Source organism: Mus musculus, chromosome 14 (genome assembly GCF_000001635.26).
Source record: "Mus musculus strain C57BL/6J chromosome 14, GRCm38.p6 C57BL/6J".
NCBI classification, from domain to species: domain Eukaryota; kingdom Metazoa; phylum Chordata; class Mammalia; order Rodentia; family Muridae; genus Mus; species Mus musculus.
In genome coordinates, this window is record NC_000080.6 from 6,055,058 (window position 1) to 6,071,005 (window position 15,948).

The 15,948-nt window shown below is 42.9% G+C and overlaps 1 protein-coding gene and 1 long non-coding RNA gene across 3 annotated transcripts in view; one reads left to right on the forward strand and one right to left on the reverse strand.

The window, feature by feature from the left end:
* Gm51421 overlaps positions 1-15,403 on the forward strand; it is a 159,368-nt gene extending 143,965 nt beyond the window's left edge. For both annotated transcript variants that reach the window (XR_003950986.1, XR_003950987.1), the window contains exons 2-3: positions 12,409-12,599; positions 15,295-15,403. This is a non-coding gene — a long non-coding RNA (predicted gene, 51421). The remainder of the gene's footprint in view (positions 1-12,408; positions 12,600-15,294) is intronic.
* Gm6337 (predicted gene 6337) lies at positions 89-3,147 on the reverse strand. Its single transcript, XM_011244839.1, has 4 exons — positions 3,018-3,147; positions 2,151-2,313; positions 1,062-1,193; positions 89-385 (listed from the first exon to the last, which is right to left on the reverse strand). The coding sequence occupies exons 1-4, from the start codon at positions 3,145-3,147 to the stop codon at positions 193-195; spliced, it is 618 nt and encodes a 205-aa protein (XP_011243141.1). The 3' UTR covers positions 89-192.
* Positions 15,404-15,948: the final 545 nt, after the last annotated feature.

The following is a 15,948-nucleotide window of genomic DNA, read 5'->3' on the forward strand; positions in this document are numbered from 1 at the left end:
AGAGCAGGAACATTTGCATGCCAAACATGCAGTTTCTTGAACCAGGCTACCTCCACAGAGAGCCCTGTAGATGATCACATAAACAAACACTTGGAGGAGACATAGGTGAGTGCCTAGAGAAGTTGGTGGACTGTTGCATTGCATTGTCTATGTTTATAGTTAGACATGAGGGCAATCTGCCTCTGATACACATCATCCTACCTGCTGTTCCTTGGCACTTGAGGCACAGATGTTCTTGCTGGCCTCCTCACAGAACCTCTTTTCTTCCCCATGGGACACTTTCGTTCCAGCCTGCTCCACCAGCAGCTTTCTGTTCTCATTCAGTAATATCCTCACTTTTTCCTTTAGTTGAGTGCACTCACAGAGGCGGTGTTTCTGCTTGATGCTGATCCACAAAAAAAAAATTGGTGATTCCCAGCCAGATTCCATTGGCTTGCCACTCCTACAAGTCCCATGGTCCCACAAGGGCCCTGAACCCCAGACGGTCCCAGAAGAGTCTATAGTATACATAGCAGCACCAAACAGAGGCAGGTCAAATCAAGATACCACCCATGTTCCACAGGACTCAACAAACTTCTGAGAGCCCTGACACCAAGAGTGCACCCTATACATCACAGAAGAGGAAATGTTCTTTATGGTTGATTATAGGTCTGTGGTACCATAAAACCTTCAGCAGGGAGAGGGCTTATCTCCTCTGAGAGAGGTGAGCTGACCCAACAAGTGTACACTCTTTCCATTTTTGTAGGGAATCCTTGATCTTTTAATCTGTGGTCAGAACCCTAGAGGTTCAGAGTTCCTGGATATTCCCAGCGTGGTGGAAAAGTTTTCTATGTAGAGGACCTTGAATTTGGAAGAATTAAGATTGGAGGGTCTTGGACACTCTTCACACTTAGGACAACTGAGTCCAAGAGGTATAAATCCAAGACCCTTGCCTCAGGGCAGGGTTCCTAAATAAAAAACAGATAACATAGAACTAGAGCCCTTGCGTTTGTTCAAAGTCCTAAAAGGACAGAAGGATTCCCTGCCTAGTTCTCGGGGTCTCAGTTGTGTCACTGACTCACCTGTAGGAATAGTTATCTTTTAACAGCTCCTCAGAGAACTTCATGGAAGCAATTATGGACTGGGTCATTTTATCCATATCCAACATTGTCTTCTCATGTTGTGATTTAATGATGTTGAATTCAGTGTTCATCCTGTGTTAGGGCATGGCCCAAGAAGCAAATAATCTGCTGAACTGAGGATTCAATAATCATGTGCAAACAGGCTGTATCATGGACTACCCAAGCCAATTGCATGCCACATCCTAGTTCCTTAAAACTAGGTCCCCTTGGTGCTAATTAAACTTACTATCCTGGGCAGAGGACAGCAGAGCCAGGGGACCAAATGGAGTTAGCTGACCTTCAAGAGCTTTCTGGGCAAGCATGAAGGAATAGACTACTTCTATGACAATTTTCCAATACACTGTGCCACAGGCAAGGGTCCAATAGGTATCTGTAATGACGTTCCTCTTATTTTTAAGGCAGGGATTCTCATTCCTTGGTTCCTGTTGTTATGTGAATTCCCAGAGGACACAACTAGTATTTACAGGAGAAAGGCTTTATCACATCTCCTCCCCCAGGAGATTCCCGTGTGACACCAAGGAAACACCAGGAACAAACTTCCCTGGTGATCACTTTGGACCTGTATGGACTCAACACTAACACTACCTGCAAACTGTGCAACACACAAATCCTCAGACCCCATCAAATGTCCCAGAGCCTCAGTCCTGAACAAAACACACAGAGCCTAAGTTCACACACACAGACACAATTAGAATGCCAAATAAATCCAAGGAGGTACCATCTCTCAGATTATAATGAACAATATCAGAGTAAAGCCTTGAAGCCTGCAGTCATTGCATTCACACACTGAGAGGCAACAAGTGTGAGCAGGTCCTTCCAGCTGTCGACAGCAACAATCAGATTGCAAGCATCCCAGGGTCAAGTACAAAATAAGTTGATAATAAACACACAGCACTTTGTTTATCCAACAATTAAACACCTGTCAGGGCTACTTAATTGAATGATGGGAGATCACACTCCATTCATAGAAGGACATTGGGTTAACAGATGGCACAATACAGGCAACAGGGTACTGGGCATAATTCCTACCTGTAATTCAAATCCTCATACATGTAAACGTTCAGGATTCCACACATTTCCTCCATGTTATTGCTGATCTTCATCTTATGCAATTTCAGTTCTCTAACTTTATTTATATTTGATATCTGATTAGTGATGTTGGAATTTTGGGTTGAAGTATTTCTAGCAGACCCTGCAGATAGATAAACACAAAAGAATTTGCATACTTGATGGCCCAGGGGCAGGGGAGACCATTCAGAGTCCCAAGAAGAAGATTGATGGAGAGAAAAGGTAAAGACGGGGTGAATCCTTAAAAGAGCAGAAAAGCTATCTTCCAGCTGGTTTGCTAAGCTATGTTCCTCTTCCTAACCACCATTGTCAGACATATGCCACACTCCCTATTACAGGACCCTTTGCCCTGAAATCTATAATTTGCCTCAGACATAAAGATATGGGGAACATTGTCAGGTCATATCAGATGTGTTGCAGGGAAATCCTGAAGTTCATAGTGCTTAGCACTATCAAGCACTAATTAATCCAAAGTGTCTGAGACCTCACCACATGACATGACCAGGGGAGCATCCTTCTCTGTTCTTTTCATCAGAGACTCAAGTTACCTACAGTAATCTGGAAGATGAAGTGTTTCAACTCCCTTCCATGAAAGGACACACTGTTATTCTCATAGTGCCCACTCCTGGCATTCTTTGCCACTCAAAATGAAATTAAATAGCTCCCAGAAAAGTAGTTGCAGGTTTGTCAATTACTGGCTCTGTCAAACTAATCATCAGAAATTCTTGACTCTTTGACATTGGCAAAGTCCAAGGCTTCAGCTTGTAAGACCTACTCCTGGACGGCCCAACTCTACCAGGAAGATCTTCAACTCTGCCCAGGACTCACTGTGCCTTCTCCAGAATGATTTCCTTCTTCCTTTTTCATGAGAAAGGATTCCCTCTTCCTTCTCCATTGGTCTGGTCTCTCCTTCATCGCCATTCTCTTTCTGACATAGCCTGAGCAGCCAGGAAAACATTCCTGCTGGTGAACCCAGAGCAAACCGAAGGGATGAACCACAGGCAGTTGCTGTCACCACAACACAGGTGACAACACAGAAGATTCTAGTTCTCTCCTAGATACAAGAGATTCTCCAAGGAAGGCATTACTGATAATGTCACTAGCAACTGCCATGATCTACCTGCTAACTAGTTCTCCCCAGCTTGGTCCTTTTCTGGGGTGCCTCTCCTGGAGCCTCTCATGGACCCGTGGGATCCCCTTTGGCAACCTCTCCTTCCAAAGCTGGAGAATTCTAACTGCTTCATTAGACGTCATGTGTTTTTGAGGGGGAACGTTGGTTAGGACTCTGACATGCTTAAGAGATTTTGTTAGCACCCAAATCTCTATGGACTGTGGATGTAGTAGATGTTTCACAACAATAAATATGCCACCTGAGCAATTCATGTGACATACACTCCAATTTCCCAGGGTTTTCCTGTCTCACAGAGGCAAATATCTTTCTCCTATAGGTTTAATTGTACAAAACTTGGACAATATTTTCTAACGGTTAATTCCTTGATAGTGGGCATTCTTTTCATATATATACATATATATCCATGAGTTTCTCAAAATCTCTGGTTTACAGTCCTATCTTTTACAAGGAAAACTCCCTATACTTTTGAACATATGGAATCATCTACAGGGCAAATATAAATGGTAAACTTGCTGTCCCATCTTCAAAACATTATCTTGCACATGGTCCTGTTCTCAAATACAACCAGACAATTTAAGTGGGCATCAGAGAGCAAAAGTCATCCTGGACTGTACATTACTACATTGTAGCCCCATAGCAATCACTTCTCCAGTATCTGTCTTCCTGAATTGCGAAGTTGAGCAATGAGGGTGTTGCAGGTTGTAACATCATACTGTACTCAAAGCAAATATATAACTCAGAATATAGGGCAGGAAATGCAATGGCTGAGTTGAGATGAAACCTCAATTTTAATGTGTCTATAAGGTCACGATGCTGTCCCTTTGGCATTATCATCTCTGGCTTCTGTGTTCTTATGCTGGCTTTGCTAAACCTGTGCTAATATACCCCCTAACCTCACAGATTTAAGAGTGAAAAATCATGTATGTCTTCTTTGGGAAAACATCTGAAATTCACTACCTTCTTGAGCCACACAATATCAATATGCAGAGCTCAAAAATCAGGGGGAGATAGGTGATGCCTTCAAAGTTGAGGGCTTTTTCTTACAATTAGGGCACATATTTTTTTTCCAATGTGATTTTTTTTTTCTCTTTCACTACGGGTGGCTTATGTGTTTGCTGGCCTAAAGGCTCCTAGATCCAACAACAAGCAGCTTACTCTATACAGGCTCAATTTTACCAAGAAAAGGATTGTTGTAGAATCATGCCATGGCAGCCAGAAGTTCAACTACACTGTCTTAGGTCCAGCTGACCTGGTATAGGACTGACGACCTGAGCTTTCTGAAGAAAGGAAGCAACATGCAGTGTCACACATCTCTCTCTGATGCAACTGCTAGAATTGGAATAGGGATGTTTGTTCGTTTGTTTGTTTGTTTATTATGAATACAAAAAAAATTTGCCAGAGTTGGTACATGCCAGTAATCTCAGCACTCAAAATGGTTTTAAACAATTGTTGTTGTTTGTATTCCTGTTGTTTTTATTGGTTTTGTTTTGAACTCTCCCAGCTATTTGCACTGGACCCAGAAAATTAAGCCCATGCTCTGTACAGTGCTATCATTCATGTTAATCAGTGATTTTATTCTTAGCAACCACTGCTCTGATGATCTCATTACTCACTTTCAAATAAGGAAAACAATTATACAGACATTGGTTAACTTGTATGGTCGCAGGTAACCAATTCATCATGACTATAGATTTTTCACAACAATAAATATGCCACCTGAGTCAATTCATGTGACATACACTCCAATTTCCCAGGGTTTTCCTGTCTCACAGAGGCAAATATCCTTCTCCTATAGGTTTAATTATACAAAACCTGGACAATATTTTCTAACGGTGAATTCCTTGATAGTGGGCATTCTTTTCATAGAATAGAGTAGCATCCAAATCTTTGGAATACCCAAAATTCTAATTTTGAGATGACAGGCATCTGTGGAAGACTCATTATCTGGTATGGTAGGGGACCTGGAATGGCTGCCACCTGAAGGCCAAGACTGCCCCTCCAGTGCCTCTGAAGCCTGAGGCAGAGGTCAGCCACCAACACAGGAACACTTGGCCATATCAGGCTCAGGACTGTACTTTGGATGAGCCCTGAGACCTGGATTAACAGAGGTTTCCAGAGTTCTGGTAAAAGTGAGCACAAACACTTAGACTTGAGGAGAATAATGGATCTTTGGGATGCACATCTTTCTTTTTTATTTATCTTTGCTATGTTCATAGTTTATGTCAAAAACAAAGGCACCCTACTTTACAACATCTAGTCTCTCTGTGTGTTAAAGTTATTGCCAGTGTATACACACTAGACATTAAATAATATATTTTGCCCAATTTTTTAAATAAGTAAATATTTTTGTATTAATATCTTTTTACTTATTCACTTTACATTCTGCTTACTGCCCCCTAACACCCATATTCTTTCCCCAATATTGCTGGCCGTTTCTTTTCTGAAGGAATATGGGGCAGCTATCTCAGGTTATCTCTTCTTCTACCAAAAATAAGTTACCCTGTCCTGGAGAAAGGTGCTGAGGGTGGTGGTAATGAATGACTTCTGCTTGGCTTTCTTCTTGCTCCACTTGGCTGGCTTTGAGCAGTTCGTGCAGAATTGTCCTTGAACTTGGTACTTCATCCTGATGGTCCATAAGAAGCACTGGTTTGATTAATGTTTGAGAGTATATTTCCATCAAACCTACTCCCACTAGTATACTAATAATGACAAAGGAAATGAGATATGAGACATCTATTCCAGGAGTTTCCATTTGTTCTCAGACCAGCAGTAGAGAAGCCCACAAAGCTGGCAAAGATAAGTGAGGTCACACAGGGACCTGAGAGCATACTGCTGCTTTCCTAAAGAATGTTCTAGAGGATTATCATACCTAGACTCCCATAGATTCGTGTGCACTGGACACCAAAGGGCTCAACATACTTTGCTTTTGTCACTCAGCTTCTCCAAGTATTAGAAGTCCCCCAATTTAGAGGGATTTGAAGGTATAAATAAGTCCCAGTGGCTAGAGGTACTTCAAAAAAATGTGTAAAAACGGAGAACTGATTGAGAATCAGAAAGACAAGAGTGAAATCATAGCCCAATAAGAAAATCTGAGTAATAAGCCATCAAGTGAAAACGAAGTAGCAGGCCATGCACCAGTAAGGTTGATCCTTGGCCCTCAGGTAGATCTATCTGAAAATTTCTGAGGAACTCCATATTGATTTCCAGAGTTGCCATAGCACTTTGCAGTCCCACCAGAAATAGAAGAATGTTTCTCTTTCTTCAAATTCTCACCAACATATGCTTTCACATGAGTTTTTGAACTTAGCATTCTTCACTAGAAAGTATACTGCTGGACACAAACCTCAGGGTCATTTTGGTTTTATTCCCTGAAGACTAAGGACGTTGCACACTTCTTCAGTGCTCTCAGCCATTCAAGATTCATTGTGAATTTTTTGTGTAGTTCTATACCCCATTTTTAGATGGTGTTCTTAGCTCTTATGGTGGATAGCTACTTGAATTCTTTATATATTTTGGATATTGGCCATGCATTGGATGGGGAGTTGGTAAACATTATTTCCGAATATGTAGCTTGCCAATTTGTCCTATTGGCTATGCCCTTTGTCTTATAGAAGCTTTTCAGTTTCTTGTGGCCCATTTATAAATTTTTGATGTTAGAACCTGAGCTATTGGAGTTCCGTTTATGATATTTATCCCCATTCCCATCAGTTTGAGGCTCTTTCCTGCTTTCTCTTCCATTAGATTCATTGGGGATTTGGCTGCACTGATGAATCTGCCTTTAGTTTTAGCTTCAATAGCTGCTTGGCTGGACTTTTTGGTCCTTGAGTTCATAAGCCTTCTGCTTTGGTGTGGAAATTCTGGAGTTGCTTGAGACCATTCTGATCATCACCCCTAAAAGAGAGAGAAGCCTTGCATATTATCAGGTTTATTCTGGCCAAAATGCAGAAGAGTATATTTCTCTTGTCTTATTTTGAAAGGACAGCTGACTATCTCTCTGATGCTTATTTTCTGGATGGAAAGACTTCCTATGCAATAGGTCTGCAGTGTCAAAGACATATAGGTTAAAATACTCATAGATGTTTTTTGTTTCACCACTCAACCAAGGCATACTATGCTTTCTTTTCTCTCTTCTCTCTTCTTTCTCCTCCCTCCTCTCTCCTCTCTCTCTCCTCTCTCCTCTCTCCTCTCTCCTCCCTTCTCCCTTCTATCTTCTTCTCTCATCTCTCTCCTTCCTCCTCCCTCCTGCTTCCTCCCTTCTCCCTTCTTCACTTCTCCCTTCTCTCTCACTTTCTCTCTCTGTCTCTCTCTCTGTCTCTCTCTCTGTCTCTCTCTCTCTCTCTCTCTCTCTCTCTCTCTCTCTCTCTGTCTCTCTCTGTCTCTCTCTACCTTTCTTCCTCTATCTCCCTCTCTCCCTTTCTCCCTCTCTCCTGATGGAGCCTAAACTTTGATGGCCTGATTTCTCCTATTCAGAGAGAAAAACAAAAGATTCCTTGGAGATTCATGTGGAGAAAAGGGATTTTCTGGGACTTCCTGCCATTCTCTCTGGGAGGGAATGAAATTAAGTTAATTAGATACATTTGGATACATATTAGCTTTATTTAGCGTTGTTCTGGCTACGTCTTGAGCCTAAAGGAGATATTGCTAGCATAGTAAGTTTCTTGGTTTTCTTTGTTGCTAGCTTTGGAATATAGTCCAGTGTTAGTGAATATAGGCATAATTTAAATTTTAGCCCAAAAAGTATTTGGGGAATTGGGTGTGGTGCTGCACACCTGTATTCACAACAACTAGGTGAAGAAGGAGGGCCCAGATTCGGGAACCAGCATAAGCTACATATTGAGACTCTGGATCCAGAGACAGGAGAAGAAAAAATGGGGGCTGGGATGTAGATCTGGGACAGAGCATATGCCAGTGCAAGGCTTGCCCTAGCATCACTAAAGTAAATAAGTAAGGAGAATCAAAGTGTTTTGCTGTTGGGAATGAGCAGGTAGGAAGATATTTAGCAAAGCATTCCTTAATTGTGGGTGGGAGTGGGTAGCAGATAGCTAGTTACAATTCTAGCTCAGTTTAAAACTGTGGGAGTATTTACAAAATACCTTAAGTGGAGAGAGGCTTGACTATACTTCATTGCCTAAAATGGATTTTATTTTCAAATGGTTTTTAACCTGTTGGCATTAGCTGTTGGCAGTATACCAGTTAATAGTCCAGAATTAATGGACACTTAGGAAGGGAAGTGTTATAAAGCAAAAAGGCCACAATACAAGCTAGAGGTTGTACAGTTCCACTTTCTGCTTGGATGGCGAGAGTCTTTGGCTATGTGGGCTAGGACCACAGAAGTTCCTGTAATCGACAGCACTGTTGCTCACAGAATGTTTTTTTTTTTTTTTTAATCTGGGTATCAACTAAGAAAATTGACACAGGGCAAATTTTTTGAATGTGAAGTTCTGAGTATGGAATACAAATTGATTGCGGAGTCAGTTTCATATTGCTGCCAGGGCAGCCTTCCAGTCTGTGCTGGTTCCATCTGTAGTCCTTTGGCTCTACACTGATCAGGAACATGAGCCCTGCACCATGGCTTCTCAAGTACCCACTCATGGTTTTCAAGATATGACACATAACTATTAAGTTCTATCACAATTGAAGGTAAAACCGTAGGACATGGGATTATACACTTTAAGTGACTCATGATTCTGCTTGTGAGCAATTGATTAGTTCAGAATAATTGTAAGTACTAATAGAGTGTTCATAAAGTTTTAATCAGCTTTGATGTCTCTTGTACTTTGGAGGTGTGGTATGGCACCTTATTAGGGAGAAAACTGACTGGGGGTTCAGCTTTACTCCTTTCTGTTTAACCCTGACTGTAGCATCTATACACTGTATGGCAAAGACTCTTTCTTGCTTTTGTTTGTTTGTTTGTTTGTTTGAAACAATATCTTGCTGTGTAGCTCTTGCAGGCCTGTTACAATGTAACCCACACTGGCTTCCATTCTTGGCAGCACTCATACCTTAAACTCCAACATGTAAGCTTTCAACAAGATTAGTGATATGTTCTACATGGAAGTTTCATTGTATAGCCCAGGCTGGCCTCTGCCTCTGGAATTCTGTAACCAAAGGTGTGCTCTATAATGGCTCACCAATGGAGATCTCAAAGTAACAGTAATAAAAAGGAATTCGTGAGCAGCAGGGGAGAAATATTTGAAAATCTAAAACACTAAAGAAAGTCAAGGAACTTTTTATGAACCAAATGAGACAATGTGCTATGTATTTGAAATTGTAGTAGGCATTTTGAGAAATAGATTTTGATGCAGGAGACCTGCCATAAATTCCAAGTCAGATTGGGCCTGAGGTATGCTAGGGGACTCCCTCAAAACAAAGAAACACACTGAACAAAGAAAAGACAAGTGGATGTCCCTTAGGTCAGAGAACCACTGTGAAAGCTTTGAACTAGGAGAAGCAGTTAGTAGGTCAGATACTATTTTAAATTGGGGATTCCTTGAAAGTTTCTCAGAAGCCATGATCTTTCACCAGGGTTTTCCCCTGAGCTGCCTTTAGTGGGAAATGAGGCTGCTTTTCTTTCTTTGCCTACACAGTATTTCCACCCATCCTGGGTTTCCTCTACAGCTGCAGATGCTGTAGAGATGCAGTCATTTACTTAGCAGGAACCAGCTTAGACTGGCTTTGCTTTTCAAAGTTACAGGCCTTAGGAGCTGGCTACTGAATTCTGTGTTGATCAGAGCGGGCTGCAAAGCTAGGTTTTTATAAGTAAGATACCTGCACTTTAAGGAATTAATTGCCTGGCTCCTGGATGTGAAGCTGTGCAATGTGTCTTTAAGCAATCAGCATCCTTTGAAAGAGTAATAAATGGAACCCGTATTCTTCACCAAATAGGCATGGGCCTTAGACCACCTTTCACTTCAGTCACCCTTGACTGGATTCTGGGACATGTTGCTATATAAAACCTGAAAGTACGGCTTTTGAGATGGCTCAATGGGGAAGGGCACTGACTGTTCTTCCAAAGGTCCTGAGTTCAAATCCCAGTAACCACATGGTGGCTCACAGCCATCCCTAACGAGATCTGACTTCCTCTTCTGATATGTCTGAAGACAGCTACAGTGTACTTACATATAATAAATAAATAAATCTTTAAAAAAACCTGAAAGTTTAATGTGTGGGTTGAAATACAGGATAGCTGCCAAAGTGACCTTTCACTCTATAGAGTGTGGGGAAGAGAACATTAGAATCATAATCACATTTTGGTCCCAGCTTGTGCCCTCTGTCTTCTTTACATTAAAAGGAAAAGTCTGAACTGGGTTAGGCCTTTTACTAGGGGTCTTTGTCTTGACTTGTCTGTGACCAAATAGTCAGACTAAGACAAAGGTCACTAAAAGGGCATTATTTAGGTGTATGGGCCTTCTGTACTCTAGGCACTGATCTGGATCTCTGGCCAAGGCCATTTAATGCTATTGTATCTTAGAAAGTTCTCCGCAGTGTGTACTTGTAGGTAGAGAAGTTCATATTATAGGGCCAGAAGGACTTTTGAAGTCCATTTCAGCCCATGTTTTCCCTCGCTAAAGGGAATAACTGAAGAACAAGAGAGGCTGTCTCTTGAGCCTTGTGTTTGAGAAACATGGCAGCACTCTCTTGCTGAATGACCAAAAGGGATTTCCCTTTTTCAGTGTAGTTAAAATCTCTTAGAGCTGGCAGCAGATCATTGCTGGGCTTAAAGTTGCACCTGAAACCTGAAAGAATCAAAACCCCAAATCTTAGTTTCCAGGAATTTTCAAGGTCAAGGCTAAGTGACAAACTAGGGGAGGAACCTGAAGGGCTAAAAGAATTGATCTACTGAAGAGAGCACCCCCCCCACCAAGTCGGTAGGGACTTCACCATTGGAAAATCACTAACAGCACTGTGAAGTTTTCTAAGGTGGACAGCAGGAAGCCTGTCCTTTTCCTACCCTCTCCCTCAGCCCCTCTTCCCCCACCTGTGAAGGATTTTGAGGTCAAATGTGCATTGTGCACTGCTGCTGCAAGGTAGCTCTTCCCTGTGGCTGTGCTGAAGCAGCTGGTCAGGGAAGCCTGGGAGCTGAGGCTCCAGCCTGTGGATTCTCTTTCCTCAGACTTTAGTCTGGACCAGGGAGTGTTGTTCTCTCCTGTGGGTGTGTGTATATATATTCTTTACTTTATACTTTGTTCACGTAGTTCGGTGCATTCTTCCAGGCATTCTGGATGGGCGCTTTAGCCTAGACATTTATTTCAGCATATTGTCATCTTGGGCTGCATGCATGTCCTCTCTTGTTTCTGAGTCCTCACCATGCCCTTCCCAGCTTCCTGTTAGCCAAAGGGAATCGCTCTTTCTGAACCAAAAGCTCTCAGAGCAGAGCTGAACCTCCCAGAAAATGCTCTTCTCTACCTAATGCGCCAGATGGGGGTGGGCCCGAAACTAAACAGCACTGTAGAGGTGGCCTAAAGGACCGGAACCCCCAGGCAGAGGTGCGGAGGTAAGGTCCTAGCAATGGTGCTGAGTGAGGGTCCATGAGACCGAGTTCTTCTCCTGTGCAGAGGGAACTTTTACTTAGCTGGAATGGTACCTTGTGGTCCGAGTATGTGGAGGGATTCGGGGTTCAGAGAGCACCCCAGAACATAGGAGATAGCCCCATGTCCCCCTTTCCCTCAGGAGCTTTCTCCTCACTCCTGCTGCCTAGAACAAGGGGAGGAGGATCTCCTCTGCCTGACCTGCTGCATCATGCCCCTGCCTATCTCTACTCTCCATTCCCTCTGAGCCCTCCATACCATAGGAGGAGTAAGAGGGAGATCATTTGAGGCTTATCTCTACATCTGTCATCTCATTCTGGTGCTGGTCATATCCTGGGTCAGCAAAACCAGAACATCCCAAGGCTGGGTGCCCAGGCGTGAAATGCACAGAGGACCCAAGAGGTCTAGGCAAGAGACACTTGTGATCCAGGGTCCCGGGTCCAGGGTGCTGCGCAGAGGGGATCATGGAAGATGGTGCTAGCTAGGAGCAGGGCTCAGACTTTCAGGCAGAGACCAGCAGCTGACCATAGCCCCTCGGGGCACTGCTGTGTCCCTGCAGGAATCAGAGAGGATGCCTGGGCCTGCAGCCAGCACCACCCTCAAGGCCTTGCAGGAGGAGCTGTCCCTGGGGCCAGAGAGTTTTCCACTGCTGCAGGACCTGGAGAGGATTCGTTCGAGAGTGAATCGGAGCATGAGGGGCCCCAGAAGCTGATCCGTAAAGTGTCCACCTCTGGACAGATGGGGACCAAGGTAAGGCTTGGCCGGGGACCTATGAGAGGGCTTTGGGCAGAGGGAATGCTCTGGGAGGTCTCTTCAATTGGTATCAGGAGGAGGGGTGCAGGGGCGCGGCCTGGATGGGGCGTTGCCTCGCACAGAGGACTGGAAAGTGCTCTAGAGATTCCTGAGTTGGGTTTAAGAGATATCTAGGGTGTGTTCTGGAACACTTGTCTAGCCATCATAACAATTGTGTTGGAGCACGGTTAAATCCGGGTGGCAAGTTCCAACTTAGGAAACTTAAAGGGAGTTTGGTTATTCACCCATGTGCTGCATGCTATGGAAGCCCTGTGGGAAGCTGTATTCTGCCAGCCACTGTGCTTTCCCACCCACAGCAAGATGCTTGAGCCTCTCAGTCAGTTTCTCTGGTGTGCTGTGCCCACAGGCTGCCTAGGCTTCTGTGTTGCAGGTTCCCTCAAAGTGTAGGGCTCAGACATCCATGGTGGTTCATCACAAGTTAACTTCTTTAGGGTATTTCAGGGTGTGGTAGTGCTTTTGTGGCATTTTTGTGCTGATTAATCTCAAAGTTGAGCTTTCCTTTAATAATGAAGTCAGAGGCTACTGGATGTTAAGGGACTTAGATATTCTAACGTTCTTATGATTTAGAAGTCTTCAACACGTAGTCTGTTGTTAGTGGAGGAGTTAAAACAAGATTTTGAGGAGGGAAATGATTAAATTAGTGGATGCTCCCTCTAGTAACAGATTTGCAAAAGCAATTCATCTACAGTCATTTCATGACAATTAGCTGCCTAAGGCTTATGGGAGTCTTACATGGAAACAGTTTGGATTAGTGTTTGTTTGAGCGTGTGCTGGCATCTAAAATTCAGTAGATGTATACATGACAATGACTTCAGTTACCAGAGTCAAAGGTTGCTTCAGCCATGTTTACTCAGACATCTTGGAACTACTGTTTAATGGAGACAGATTTGAATTTCATAGCATTTGTAATTTTTCTGAATTTTGATTTTTTTGAAAACTAAAGCTAACCATACTTTTAACTTGTGAAAACTTATTCAAACAAAACAAAACAAAACAAACAAACCAAAAAACCCAAAAACCTGGACAGGCGGTGGTGGCGCACGCCTTTAATCCCAGCACTCCTGAGGCAGAGGCAGGCAGAATTCTGCGTTCAAGACTGGTCTACAAAGTGAGTTTCAGGACAGCCAGGGCTATACAGAGAAACCCTGTCTCAGAAAAAAACAAAACAAAACAAAACAAACAAACAAACCTGAAAAAGTGAGTTAAAGAGAAAAATGGCAGGTTTCAAAAATGGCACATCATATACTTATATGCAATGTTAAATTCCATGCCTATTAATACCAATATCAGCTAGTAGATTCATGCCATTTGAAAAAAATTAGGGATGGTAGAAGTTGAACTGAGGAAGTAAGATTGAACAAAAAATTTGATAGAGGGCACTCTTAAGTTGTGGGCTTAATGAACTTGAAAGATTGTATTGTTTACTTTTTGGATAAAGCATGTTTATGAAGACTACAATAAATCTAAGAAAATGTTTTTGTTTGTTTTTTTTTTTTTTGTTGTTGTTGTTGTTTTTGAGACAGGGTTTCTCTGTATAGCCCTGGCTGTCCAGGAACTCACTTTGTAGACAAGGCTGGCCACAAACTCAGAAATCTGCCTGTCTCTAACTCCCGAGTGCTGGGATTAAAGGTATTTGGGTTTTTTATTGTTTTTTTGTTTTTTTTGTTTTTTGTTTTTGTTTTGTTTTTTTTTTTGGCTGTTTGTTTGTTTTCTGCTTGACTTTTTGACAAACATTTGCCACGATTATGGCTAATTATCAAACTTTGGAATACTGCTTCTGATATTCATATCAGAATATCAGGAAATCTGCATTTTACACTGGCTCATATGTCAGTATTTATAAAAAATGGTTTTGTGTTCAAACATCTGAAGTCACAGTAATAAGTTGCTAAGACTAATGGGCCTCTGGCTCACGGCCCACCTCCTGCAGTCCAGGCTGTAACTTGTGCTGTGGTGCCCATCACTGTGGCACTCCAGGCTGTACCTTGTGCTGTGGTGCCCATCATGGTGGCTCTTAGCTCACATACTGCTCCTGAGGGGAGAAGGTGAGGTCTGTGGAGGAGGTAATTGAAGTAGAGCTACTAAAGGTAACAGTGGGTTCCTAGTCTTTGAAATTATCCAGGTAAGAAGAGAAGCACCCTTAGGAGAATGAAGATATTTCCTCATCTTCTCCCTAGGAGTATAAGGTGAGAGAGGCTTGAATAGAGGCACAGGCCCCAGATTTGGCTAAGGCTTTGTTGGTTTTGAGGCCTCACTAACAGTGTTTTCTCAGTCATCCTGAAGATACATCAAGACCCTCTAAGTATGATGGGTTAGGATTACTAATAGTGTGTTTAGTTCTGCATTCACACACTTATACATACAACATGCTTACATATACATGTGTAAATGTGCTCCTGATAGAGTAGTGTAGGTAGGCATATGGCCCATAGGTAAGTGTGTTGTTCATAGAACTTGAAAATATTTGAGGGGAGGAGCAAGGACTCGGTCTGTAAGGTGCTTGCTGTGTTAAGTGGAGGAACTGAGGCACATCCCCAATACTCATGTGTCTTTGTTGCCTTTTTGTTGCTGTGATAAAAATACCTTGACCAGGAGAGCTTATAGAAGATTGTTTTGGGGCTTTTACTTCCAGAAGCATAAGAGGTCATCCTGGTGTGGAGGCATGGCTGCATGAGGCAGGCATAGCAGTAGAAGCAGGAAGCTGCAGCATGATGCACTGAAGGCCTGGAACAGAGAGAGCCAACTGAGAGCAGTGTGAAGCTTTAAATTCCCAGACCCTGCCCCCCCCCCAAGTGAGGTACTTCCTCCAGAAAGAAACTCCTAATTCCTTCCCAAATAATGCCACTGACTGAGGACCAAGTGTTTACATTCCATAGACTGGGGGCATGCTTGTGTGGAGTGGGGGTAGGGAGGGGTCAGGGATGGGGGCAGTCATTCTTATTCAGACCCCTCTACCACATTTGATAAAAGACAGGTGCTGGGGAGGCATTCACAGGAGGATCCCCATGAGTTGTTGGCCAAGCCAATCAGAGATTCAGGTTTAAGGATCAACCTTGTCCAAAAATTAAAGAGCAAAGTGACTAAAGAAGACAGCTGCAGGTCATAGTGATGCCAGCCTTTAATCCCAGCACTTGGGAGGCAGAGGCAGGTGGATTTCTGAGTTTGAAGCCAGCCTGGTCTACAAAGTAAGTTCGAGGAAAGCCAGGGCTACACAGAAGAAGAAGAAGAAGAAGAAGAAGAAGAAGAAGAAGAAGAAGAAGAAGAAGAAGAAGAAGAAGAAGAAGAA